The sequence below is a fragment of the Eretmochelys imbricata genome, chromosome 5, assembly GCF_965152235.1.
Source record: "Eretmochelys imbricata isolate rEreImb1 chromosome 5, rEreImb1.hap1, whole genome shotgun sequence".
Classification (NCBI taxonomy): Eukaryota; Metazoa; Chordata; order Testudines; family Cheloniidae; genus Eretmochelys; species Eretmochelys imbricata.
In genome coordinates, this window is record NC_135576.1 from 52,864,706 (window position 1) to 52,878,154 (window position 13,449).

The 13,449-nt window shown below is 41.7% G+C and overlaps 1 protein-coding gene across 7 annotated transcripts in view; it reads left to right on the forward strand.

The window, feature by feature from the left end:
• The window catches only part of XRCC4 (X-ray repair cross complementing 4), a 285,182-nt gene that overhangs the window by 26,021 nt on the left and 245,712 nt on the right, over positions 1-13,449 (forward strand). For 6 of the 7 annotated variants that reach the window (XM_077817149.1, XM_077817156.1, XM_077817157.1 and 3 more), the window contains exon 2: positions 12,020-12,169. In XM_077817149.1, coding sequence (XP_077673275.1) covers positions 12,031-12,169 — 139 coding nt within the window. In that variant the 5' untranslated portion in view covers positions 12,020-12,030. Of the gene's footprint in view, positions 1-11,382; positions 11,508-12,019; positions 12,170-13,449 lie in introns of those variants that run through there. The other variant, XM_077817155.1, reaches the window with a different exon arrangement.

A 13,449-nucleotide genomic window follows, 5' to 3' on the forward strand; every position in this document is an offset into this window, starting at 1 on the left:
ACAGTAGCTCTTTCTAATCTGTAGGTAGCTTTCCATGCATAGCTGCTGCAGTTCGAAACACCTGCAGCAAAAACAATTTAGGGGAGTGAGGGAAGCCCCAGCTCTGCATAAATTAAAATAAAAAGCTCAAAGTTCAAAATGTTATCTGTGACACTGTTGTAGATAGCTGGAACAGACTTAAGAGAGTTGGCTTCTGCTCCATGCCCTACTGTTATCCAAAACATCATACAAAATTCTTTGTAAACTAATTTAAAAGGTGTCTTGTTTATTTAGAAGCAACTGTGTACAGTGTTTGTTCAGAAAGTAGACCCCAATCCAATTGCAAACCAGCCAACAGCTGATTTTTTTCCTTAGAAAGAAACATTGCCTAATATAGCTCATAGAAGCCAAACACCAAAGACACAAAGTGCTAAAGATAAACAGCTCAATCCTCAACTGTTCTGGCCTCAATAAAACTACTGATGTACAAATTTGGGGTGGGACTCAACTATCCCCACCTGCAGGCTTGTCTCAGCTCCTTGGCTATTACATGGTGAGGTGCTGAGATGTAGTGCGACCTTCTGTGCCCTTAGGAACAAAACACTGGCTTTCTTATAGCCCTAATCAATCAGTTCTTCTGAAGCTTTTCTTTCTAGCAATCACGGGAGAAAAAAGAAGACGGACTGTTCTCATTTTACCGAGCTAGTGAATTCAGAGAGACTACAGGGGCAATGTTATTGAATCTTTAAAGGCATTCCAAGGTACTCCGTTCTGGTGTAATTATCTTATAGATGTTTATTATACTGCATAGTAAAGGGATGATTTCAGTAACTTAAACTGAATTGGCATGGTAAAACGGTATATTTTTATGAAACGATTTCTCAGAAGCGTCAATGGATAGTACAATATCAAGCTGTGAAGGTACAAAAGTTCACTGTTCAGCTGACCAGTGTGCCAGGAATATTAAGCATTTGAAACAGTATTATTATCTCTCTGTACATATGAAGAACTGAAAGGTGAAACTGGTTTTGACAGTTCAGTTCTCACTACACTGCCTCTTAAAAATTTTTAAACCATTGTCCCCAAAGTGTTTATTTCGGTATTAAAATATAGGTGACACATATAATTAAGAATTTTAAATAATAAATGAATAGCTAAGGCTTTGTTCTTACAAACACTTAAGCATTTGCTTACATTTGCTCATGTAAATAGTTTCATGGAAGTCACAGAAAGAGATCCTTAGCTGCTGCAAATCACTCTGCCCCACTGAAGTCAGTGGATTTACGATTATTTGCACTGGCTGAGTGTCTTGCCCTGCATGTGTAGAAATTGTGGTGGTATGTGTGATCTCATAATTGCTACAGACTCTTATTATGAGGTACAATTAGCATCTAAGTTAGTTATTGTCAGAAATGAGTACCTTAGAATGCCTTTAAGGACTACTCATGTATCTAAAGGGACTACTTATATCAGATGTGGGCAAACTATGGGCCATGTCCAGCCCATGGGACCCTCCTGCCTGGCCCCTGAGCTCCTGGCCCGGGAGGCTAGCCCCCGGCCCCTCCCCTGCTCTTCCCCCTCCCCTGCAGCCTCATCTCACTGTGCTGCTGGTGCAATGCTCTGGGCAGCGGGGCTGCGAGCTCCTGGGGCAGTGCAGCTGCAGAGCTTGGCCTGACCCGGTGCTCTGTGCTGCGCAGGTGTGGCTGCCTCCAGCCGGGCGGTTTGGCTGTAGTGCCGCCAGCCACCAGTGCTCCAAACAGCGTGATAAGGGGGCGGGGGGGTTTGGATAGAGGACAGGGGAGTTCGTGGGGTGGTGAGGGGGCAGGGGTCGGGGCAGTCAGAGGGTGAGGAACAGGGGGGTTGAATGGGGGCAGAGGTCCCGGCGGGGGAGGAGTCAGGAATGAGAGGAGGGGTTGGTTCGGGTGACAGGGGACAATCAGGGGCGGGGGATCTGGGGGCGGTAGGGTGACCAGATGTCCCAATTTTATAGGGACAGTCCCAATATTTGGGGCTTTCTCTTATATAGGCACCTATTATCCCCCACCCCATGTCCCTATTTTTCACACTTGCTATCTGGTCACCCTAGGGGCGGTCAGGGGCCAGGGAGTGGTGGATGGGGCAGGATTCCCAGGGGGGCCATCAGGGGGCAAGAAGGAGGTGGGGGTTGGATAGGGGTCAGGGGCTGGGCCATGCCTGGCTGTTTGGGGAGGCACAGCTTCCCCTAACTGGCCCTCCATACAATTTTGGAATCCCGATGTTGCCCTCAGGCCAAAAAGTTTGTCCGCCCCTGGCTTATATGCATAAAGTTAAAGACGCGTAAGTGTTTGCAGGATTGGGGCCTATAATGATTTTCTATTGTACAATGAAAAAGTAGCAAACTACAAAATAGTTTAGTTACAGTGGAGGGTTATGGCAGGAGTAACATGATTTTTTTAAAGATACTTAAAGAGAGCCTGAGTCTGGCAGTTAATGGCTGAATCTTGTAATGATTATTAACTTATATTGTTGAGTTAGATATTTGAAAAACACTTAGAAGATGGAAAAACACTAACAGCAATAAATAGAATGTTGTGAAGGAGAAGCAGGAGGATACTAAAAAAACATTTTAAGCAGAATAAAAGGGGAAAACGTCCTGATCCTGAAGAGATCCAGTAGATCTCGGTATAGTCTCCAGGCAAAAAGTGGGTATCCCATCACTTGGGACACTTAAACAGAACCTGTCAAATTGAAAATCACATTTCCATCTGAACATTTTGAACCTATCATTGTTACAAGTAACCCTTACGCTGATTGGATTTGTAATATTTTTTTCCTGTTCGTTTGTGTGCATTGGACAGCCATCTTTGTTTCGTTGGTCATCAGTATCCTGCTGTGAGGGGTGCTCATATGAATCTCTTGTCTTCTCTTATCTCTAAAAGGAAGTGTTTAACAGTAACAGTAGCAACAAATCTGAAAGTGCAACTGAAGAGACAGCAGGCAGGCATGTTTATAGAGAGAAAGGAAAGGGGGAAGGCAGGGTGGGGCTAAGCGTGTTTTGGGTTTGTTGCTCACAGACACTTAAACACAGCTGGGAAGTAGAAATACTTTAATTTTGAAATGATTTTTTTTTAAATAAAGGGTGCTTTAAAAAAGAATGCCCCTCCTCCCAAATTTTTTTTTTTTAAAATCAGTACCCAAGATCTCTTCATGACTGGCAAAGGGATCTGTTGGGAAAGGAGCTGTGATTTTTTTTTTTTCTTTTGCTGGCTGAACTGAAAAATTGAGGTTTAAAAAAATCATTATGAGTTTAAAAAAAACATTTTGTTTAACCAAGAACAAAATGTTGGGGTTCTTAGTTTTGATGTTTTTAAACTTTTCCTTTAAAAAAAAATTGAAGTAAAATTCGAAACAAAAGCTCATTTTAAAATGAAACACTTCTGTTTGAAAATGTCTAGATGAAATGTTCTGATTGTTTTCAGATTTTGTTTTGTTTTCAACTGAACAATTCAGCGAATTGGACACATGGTTTGGTTGATCTGAATGTTAATATTTAAAATAAAAAAAGTTTAGGCCAGAAAATGTCACCCAATTCTAATTATAAATCATAAGAAATTGTCTTCTGACTGAATGATTTCAGCAAGATTAGTGCTAACCAAAGAATTAATAAACAAAACAAAAAACCATTCTCCTATATTTGCTGCACTTATGGCAATGGAAGGTAACAATAATGGAAAAATTAGTGCACTGTGGCCCCAAGCCTACATTTCCATGCAGGTGCGGGGGATTTGACTACATGGAGATGATTGCAGGATCAAGGTCTATGTCAGCGCAAAACAAGGAAGATCAATCAAACGTAGGAAATATGGTTGCCCTTTTTGTACTTTCGGAGCAAGCACAATGACTTGCAGTTAAATTGAAATATTTACAGCCTTTTTATTTTAATCAGTTAAAATAAGAATATCCTTGGGAGAATCTTCCCTTCTCAGAGCCCCACCCCTCAGCAACATACCCTGCTTTCACACACTGATACTCATTGGGCAGAAGCTCTAGCAAGGACTTTGGTAGGTACCTCCTTCAGATTAGAGGATGTAACAGATGTGTGAAGTGAGACCTAGGCTTGCTATGTGGAAGGATGTTAGGTGATGAGGTAATACAGTAAGGAGATAAGAGAGATTGGGGTTAAGAGATATTTTGTCTAGGAAGGGGGATTTTAATTTGTTTTTACATCAAGTAAAAATGGGCTTTGCACTGTTTTAGGGTAGTCAAGGAGACAGTTCTGTGGCCCCGTGAGTATCAAGATAATTCATAAGATTCAGGCAGTTAGGTACACAGCTGCAGACTTTTGAAGCTTCCTCTCCCTGAATTATTGGTTCCAGTAAATTACAGCTTTATAGGTCAGCTGAGGTAGTATACAATTGTCTGTGTGCTTGGCTCAAAGGAAAGGAAAGGAAAGAGCAAGAAAGACAGACAGAATATTCTGGCAAACCTAGTTTTTGTCTGTTTTTCTCTTTATGGTTAGGATCATTGTTAGTAACTGGGTGATTAGATGTTGATAGTCATTCAGTATGTGCCATATAGTCATATTCTTTATCTATTAATGTACAAAAATCAATCTAATTAATTCTCACTTTACTAATGTGCAAACCTAATAATTCTAACTAAATCATTGCAGTCGTTTTCTACTTTGCAGCAAATCTGTAATAGACCTAATTACCTGCATTTTGCTCATATTAAGACTTAATTATTTTTACAAAATCTACCACAGTGCATTAGCTACAGTACAATACATTGTATTGTTACCGGTATTCTACATGTGTAAAAAGAAGAGTGGGAGGGAAATATACTCTGCAATTCACCTTGATTTCTTTTTTTTTATCTGCTCATAGATCCCACTCATGCAATCAGCTCTGGGTGGGCAGACCCTTGCTCTGGTAGTGAGGCTTCATTTGGGCACACTTTTGCCCATGAGGAGCTCAATGCAAGACTGGTGCTTTTGCTCCTTTGCAAAGTTAAGCAATCTGCAATGGTAATCTTAGCTACATAGCGTATGGACTACTCTTTGCTATAAAATAAACAGCCACAACATTTACTTTGATTTTTAACTCTGTAGTAGTGAATATACTACATAGCTCAAGCTTATTGGCCTTTGTGTGAAGGAATCAATCTTCTCAGAAATAGTGGCAAGGGTTTAAAGAGAATGGAAATTGGCCTTAATTTATATAGAGTCAAGAAATCTATGTTTTATCTATTTATTATTAATTGTATTTCAATAGTGCCTAGAGGTCCCAGCCAAGATCAGGGCTAGACACAGGCTGGGAAAAAAGTAGTAGTATTGTCCTCACTTTATTACAGTTGGAGAACTCAGGCAAAGACACATTCAGTGACTTACTCAAAGTCACCCAATGTAATTTGTGTCAGAATCAGAAGTTATATCTGGATCTCCTAAATCCCAGTGTGGTTAATGAACCACTAGACTGTCCCTCCTCCCCAAACCACCACTCTTCCTAACTGAACACTCTTATGTTGTTTGGTTTTTGTTTTGTTTTTTGAGGTAATATTTTGGCAGAGGGCAGATAAATGCTGCGGAAGCTTCCTCATTATTTTGCAAATGTGTTTAATTTTTTACAGCAGTAACAGATTCTCTTGACTAGTCTATAGCACAAATACCAAAATTCCATCAATGACTAAAGTCTGCCCACTTTTTTTTTTCCACTTGTGATCTGTGTGGATCTGCACAGGAAATCTCGTGGCTAAAAATATTCATGATTAATTGTAAACCTTATCAATTGTCTTTGAATGCAAATTATTGTAAAAACTAATATGCTACATTTAGTTGCTCACTGTATTAGCATGCTGGAATTTTCAAAATGAAGAATTGTGAAACAGCAATTGGACTGCTGAATGGGTAACCGTTTTCAATTTAAATATAAAATATGTTTACCATAACAAGGCCAGAGCAATGAATGGGTACCATCAGTGGAACTGTACTGGGGATTTACTTATACTGAACCAAACAGATAGAAATGAGTGAAATTCAGATCTTTTACCAGCAGGTGTAACCCCTATGGAAATCTCTAGACTACATTAAATAATGATGTAAATGGTAGTGTAATAATCTGGTGTAAGAACATAAAACTGGCCATACTGGGTCAGACCAAAGATCCATCTAGCCCAGTATCCTGTCTTCCGAGAGTGGCCATTGCCAGATGCCCCAGACAGAATAGGAAATTACCAAGTGATCCATCCCCTGCTGCCCACTCCAGGCTCTGGCAAACTAGTAACGTTAAGGAAGACTCAGTAGAGAGAGCATTTATAACTGCTGGGACATGCAACAGAGGGAAAGGCACACTGCCTCATTAGGGACTTGAACTCTGGAACCTCTGATTAAAAGTCTGATGCTCTACCGCCAGGCAGTCTATAAGTAACATCTTGGTGTCATTTAAGTCAGTGGAGGTTTTGCCATTGACTTTAGTTAGGCCACAATTTCACCATATGTATTTCTATTGGGCTTATCTCTGTGGCGCACTGAGAGAAAGGGGGATGTAGAAGGAAAAATAAACGATGTCTGAGCTGCTGGGGAAGGGCAGAGGGTCTTCAATGGTTTATATCAGAGGGCACATTTTCCGCCCACACTTGTTTTCTGCAGTCTGAACTAACCACATTTTACTGATCTGACTCTACCCAGATTATGTAATTTTCTTAGTTATACCACATTGTTTCAAGGTTTTTTTCTTGGTAATCAGTTATATTGAATAAAGTTCCCAAACAGTTATTCAACTAGATTTTTCCTGAGGGCCATAGGACTTAAGATCAGAGTTCAGGCTATCTTTTCGTATAAAAAGCCTCAGGCATGTCTATACTAGAAGTGCTTCACCGGTATAGTAATACTGGTATGCAATACTGGCAGACGCTCCTAGTGAGGACACAACTATACTGTCAAAGGTGTGCTTTGTACTGGTGTAGTAGAACCATCCTTAACTTAACAAGCTTTACTGGTAAAAGCATAGAGACTTCTGCAGACACAGCTATGTTAACGAGGGGTTACTCCTCTTCATGCTGCTGACCAACATAGCTCTGACAGCAGAAATCTGTGGTATGGACCTGGCCCCAGTCCCTAACTTTGCTTCCATTATAAGGGCATGTCTACACATACAGCGTGTCTGGTAAAGATGCTCTATGCAGACGGGAGAGAGCTCTCCTGTTGGCCTAATAAAACGACCTTTGTGAGCGGCAGAAGCTATATTGGCAGGAGAATCTCTCTTGCTGACATAGCACTGTCCACACTGGCCCTTATGTCAGTGTAATTATGTCACTCGGGGGGTGGTTTATTCACCCAAATTCTGCTGGCATAAGCTGTACTGTAGACATAGCCTAGGAAACTCCAAATTGAAAGGAATGCGTGCAGTGTTGATAATTTTCACTGACCCGCATGTTTGCTTATGCAGCAACAATCAAAAATGCAAACAACAAAAGGTATCTATTAATGCATATTTCTATATGTTGCACAACTACTCTCTCTAGGTTTTAACAATCAGTTAATTATTCTTTCATCATCAGAGGAAATAAACAGCTCCTAAATTCCAAAGTCCTTTCAAAGGTACAGTGCCCTTTTAAATCTCTCTTTTTATCAAGAATGCTTTCTGCCACTGGGTAAGATTTGCAGGTTTCTGGCTCACTCTAGGACAACCAGAAAAAGAAAAGGAAAAATCTGTGGCAGGCAAAAGTTGGGGGAAGGGAGGAATCCCATTCGTTCATATACACCCCACACACTGACCAGTATTTCCTGTCGCATGCTTTTCATTGCCCCGTCTGGGCAGATATTGGATCACAAATATTTAAAACAAGAATTTCCCCTATAAACCAGTAATTTCAAGTGACTTGCTTCAGACCTCAATGCCCTACCTTTTTGGTTTTTGCTGCTTGGCGTGTGGGGGTGGTACAGTGTATTATAGGTTTTTGTACACTTTCAGGAGTGAAATATTGATCTTTTAAAATCTGGAATGGAATATAAAAGAATCTGGTTTAGATTGATGAATTCAACCGTGATTTATACTATCAGTTTTAAGTAACCTCTCTGCCCTCGACATTCTTTCAGTGTGAATTGAGCCTTGAGCTTCTGTGTACCTTTCACAATACAGCCATTTATAGTAATACAAGTAGTGGTAGTTTACAGCTGAAGACAGTAATGACATCGTCATTGTTTGTTGAAGATGAAGAGAATTTATGGCATCTAGTGTGTATAAATTGCTTATTCCTCTCAACCTAGTCACAGTGTTGACATTTCTAGGCTATTTAGTAAGATGACCATATTTCCCCAAAGGGAAAACATAACACTGCATGGTGCCGGCCCATGCGTCCCCCCTCCTCTGTGCGAGCCCCACCTCCCTCTGCCTGCCTGCACACGGGGCCAGGCCAAGGCTCACCTCTTCGCCCTGCGCACGGCTGTCACGGCCCAAGCCACTCTCCCTAGTCCTCCCTCCCACGCAGGGCAGGTGTTGCCACTTCCCCTCCCCCAGCACTTCCTCTGCACCCCAGTAGGGGCTGCACCTTCCCCCCCCCTCTTTTTTTTCTGCAAAACTGGGCATTTCTCCCATTTTTCTCTTGCTAACTGATCATCGGTTGGCAAGAGAATATGGGACAAATGCCCAGTTTTGCGCCAAAAAAAAAAAAAAAAAGTCGGGATGACCTGGACAAAAAGCTTAAAAAAGGGACTGTCCCGGCCAAAACAGGACCTATGGTCACCCTATTTATAAGTTCTGGTTTTGGATTTCTTTTTTTATTCCTCTATTTGCAAAAGCAGAGAAATACCTCTTTAGTTTGCTAAAGACACATGTTTACATTTTAAACTGAAGAAAATAAACTTAGCTCATTCTGTGAGATATTTAAAAAAGATATTCACTTACCGGATATTCAAAAGTGTTGTCAAAAATTATAAACAATTCTAGGCTTTCAACCAAAATTCAACAAGGAATTCGTATCAGGTGCTATACAAAACATTTTTACAGTGTATTGTCTTATTGCTGTGTAGAGAAAATATAAACAACTGAAAATAATATTTAATTGATTTAGCTAAGTATCTGTGTATGTATCATAGTTTGATTAGCTCTTGGAACTTATTTGGTATTCAAATTAATGAGTTAAGGACTCTGAAGATCAACTACTCAGTCTTAGCAGGTGTGGAAAGGTAGGTTATTGGCAAAGTACGTTATTGGCAAGGGGATTGTTTTCTAGGTATTAATACTTGTTTATGCGCCAGTGATGAATCCAAGATTACTGTGTTTCATTTTTCTATGAACACTTTACGCTTGTTAGGACAAGGGAATGGCATTTCTAGCTGCTTTAAGACACATACTTGAACAAAGGTCAGATACAGTGCAGGCAACTGGAGTTAAAACTACCCCCTACTTCCTGTCAGGTTGTCCTTCTGCAGAGTCAGAGTAGTGATTAAATCTCAGTTCAAATTTAGGTCTGAACCTCTGATCAAAGACTATATTCCACATCTTTTGTGGGGTTTCTAATGTAGAATACAGTCCCCTGGGGGACTAAGCTGCAATCAACCACAATAACTTCTTGTAACACCTAAAACTGAAAGCTTGATAGAGCATTTTAGCACATACAACGTCCCTGGTGCAGCTATTCCGCATCTCGTGCAGACTGCTCCCATTACCTGCAGGTATAATTTGTGTTGTGGAGGTAGGCTCTACATCAGGGGTTCTCAACCTTTTTACCATTGTGGGCTGCATCCAATGCTATCTGTATGGCCCTGAGGATGTCATATGGGCTGCAGCTGTGTGATGATTGGACCGCAGGTTGAGAACTGCTGTGCTACATAGTGCCACTGACTTGTTACATGGCTCCATGGCTTTTGCAATGTTAATGAATGTCTATATAATCACAAAATTAGTAAGGCCTGAGTCTGGTCCCTTTGGTAGGAAACTTTCATCAGTTTTATGAAAGTATGTGTAGCAAGCCTAAACGCTATACTTAATGTACCAAGCAACTGAGAAATAGTAAAGACCTGTATTTCAACAATATATAAATAAATGTAAAATTTAAAAGGTCTCAGGTAAAGTGCAGACTACTAGATTGTTCTTGTTTTGGGCTGTAAAACCCACCACAGTATCATAAAGTCAGTTTCCTGAAGCTGCAGCTTCAGCCTCCAGTTTCATTTTTTAATTCCCTTTGCTGTTGCTGGTATCCACGGTAACTTCAGTTTTGCAGTGGAGCTTGATAGCATTCTTTTAAATGGCAATATTCCATCCAATAGCACACTGGCTCTTCAGTGATCGTATTCCAGATGATGTACATTTGGGTGACAGTGAATGTTCAGTTATTATATGGCAGTGGGGAATTGCCTATATATCTTAACACTGCATTTCCAGACTTTTTGACACTTGATGTTTTTTTCTTTTTATGGTCGGAAGATTTAAATGTTTTTGGTTGTATGTTGGTTGCAGTAAATCTTAGAATCCTTTCAACTTTAATTATTTTAAACAAGTTTTCTCTGTGGAAATTTCATAGGTCTTAAATATGAGGGGCCCTGAAAGTTGGCACAAAAAACTTTATTGGCTAGCTGCATCCATGTTTAGAAAACTTTGGTTTTAAAGTATAAGTGACCAAGATTTCATGGCTACCTTTGGCAGATTTCTCTGGCATCTAATGTACGGTTGCCAACTTTCTACTTGCACAAAATTGAACACCCTTGCTCCACCCCTTCTCCGAGGCCCCGCACCCTGCTCACTCCATTCCCCACTCCCGCTGTCCCTCGCTCTCCCCACTCTCACTCACTTGCTCATTTTCACCGGGTTGACGCAGGGCTGGGATGCAAAAGTGGGTTATGGCTCCACTTGGGGGTGTGGACTCCTGGGTGGGCCAGAAATGAGGAGTTCAGAGTGCAGGAGGGGGATCAGGGCTGGGGCACAGGGTGGGGGATTGAGGGTTCCGGCTGGGGGTGGTGGCTCTGGGGTGGGACTGGGGATGAGGGGTTTGGGTTGCAGGAGGGTGCTGTGGGCTGGGACTGAGGGGTTCGAAGGGCGGGAGGGGGATCAGGGCTGGGGTTGGGGCAAGCGGTTAGGGCCCAGGAGAGGGTCAGGAGTGCAGGCTCCGGGTGGCGCTTACCTCAAGCAGCTCCCAGAAGTGGTGGCATGTCCCGCTCTTGCTCCTATGCAGAGGTATGGCCAGGTGGCTCTGCGCGCTGCCCCGTCTGCAGGTGCCGCCCCCGCAATTCCCATGGATGCAGTTCCCGGCCAATGGGAGTTGCGGGAGCGGTGCTTGGAGCTGGGGCAGCTTGCGGAGCCCCCAGACTGCCCCTATACATAGGAACCTAAGGGGGGACATGCCGGCTGCTTCCCGGGATTCGCGCAGCGTAAAAGCTAGCAGGGTGCCTGCCAGCCCTGCTGCATGGACCACCAACCAGACAGTCAATGACCCAGTCAGTGGTGCTGACCGGAGTCACCAGGATCCTTTTCGACTGGGTCTTCCAGTTGAAAACTGGACACCTGGTCACCATAATCTGTTGGGCTGTGCAAATGCAAGTGGCTTGTTTAGGGGTATGTTAGGCTAGTGCCTGGTGATAATGGACCTGAGGGGCCAAAGGGGCATAAGGGAGAAGTCTGGATCCAAAGAAAAGAACCTTTCCCAGTGAAGTGCCAAACTGAACTTGGGGTTGGTCTAGAGTTTTGTGGTTTTATTTTACTGGGAACAACCTGGACCAAAGAGAAATGGACCTGAGTCCTATTCTTGGAGGCACTTTCCAATCTTGTCTCCTTTGCTCTGGTTTCTTCTCCTTTAGCCCACTGCCACCCTTTTTACTGCTCCCTGTATGCTGTCTTCCATGTCCAAGCCTTCCCTGGCAACACAGACACGAATCCAAGGCAAACACTCATCTGGAACCTCGTGTGCCCTTAAACTTTAAAGGCCAATTCCTCACCCCTTCTAAATTTCCTTTGTGCTATTCTGGTGCTATAAGGTGGTCTTTAAGCTGCCCTCAATGGGCAACTGGGAATTCATCTGTTGTGAGATGGAATAAAAACAAGATTACTTTCTTTTGTTTCCAAAACAGGTCACTAAAGAATGGAGAAAAAAGTGAGCAGGATTTATCCAGTTTCTGAGCCAAGCACAATATATTTTCTACAAGTCACTTGGGAAAAAGACCTAGGCACTGGCTTTATTATAACACTTAGTGATGGTCAGTCAGCATGGACTGGGACAGGTAATATTGAAAACAAAAGATGAAAAGATGTTTTTTTTTTAATTATACACTCTTTTCCATTGGCTTTTGAGCAGTGATTCTTGACTTTTTCTGTGACCCCATGTTACATTAGAAGAAAGCTTCCTGATTCCCCCTCCATCTAGCCAGGAAGGAAAGATGGTCACAGGACTTGTTCAAATCTATCTTTGAAATCCATGTAAAGACTCAACTGGCAAAACAAATACTAATTAATTTAACATATGGCTATGCAATAGTTGAATATATTTTTCACAGTAATATAATTTCTGAAGGACTCTGCAACCTCTCAATCTCTTTGAACAAATGTGACAAGCTAATTTCATCTGTGAATTATAAAGTTCATGAACTATCTGTGTTAGTCCTTTCAGATGATCTATTAAAGCTATTAGTTATTAAATGTAGTTGAATGCAGTAGTCACAATATATGTATAAGAGGGGAAAGGCGTAGGAAATGAATAAAATGTACATTATTGCTTTTCCTGGAGTTGATCTGTGAGGAAAAAAATAGCTTTGTGTTTGTTCTGCCCAGAAACCCAAATGAGAGGTGTCCGTTCCTTAAGAAGGGCACGCTACTCTCATTTATGCACAGTGAGAGAAGAAAATATTGGTGTTTTCCTGAAGAACTGCACATCATTTAACTGATCAAGAGCATTTCTGTTAGCAGTAAACATGTCTTGGAGAGAGGCAGTGGGGGATGGGCAGGTGAAGAGCTCATAAAGGTGGATAGTATATCCCGGGAAAAGTGTTTCCTAACCCTTTGTCCTGATTCATTAGAACTGATACCCATGCCATTTTTTTCTAACTGATATTACTGCATTTGCTTCTGTTATTTATATATAACCAAACTGTCAAAAGTGACTACTGGTTTTGGGGGCCTCAGTGTTTGGCTGACCATCTTGAAACACTTTGAACTGTATTTTTAGAAGTGCTGAGCACTCTCAGCTCTTATTCACTAAAGTTGGATTTGTGGATGCTCAACTTGTCTGACAATCACATCTAAGGTATCTCAAGTTGGGCTCCCAAAAACCAATGCACCAAAACTCAGTGGAAATCTATGAAAAATTTGGCTATACAAATTATGTGGTTAATCCTTTTGGAAATCTTATTAAGCTATATAACTCGGTGATGTACTGTGGCAGTGAGTTTCGGACAGTGTTTGTGTGTGTTCCATTTAGTCTTTCTTTCGATCTGTTTATGTTGTTCTTATTTGGCCTTTTTAATTCCATTGTGGGTCCATTTGGCTCTTCCATCATGAACAAGTT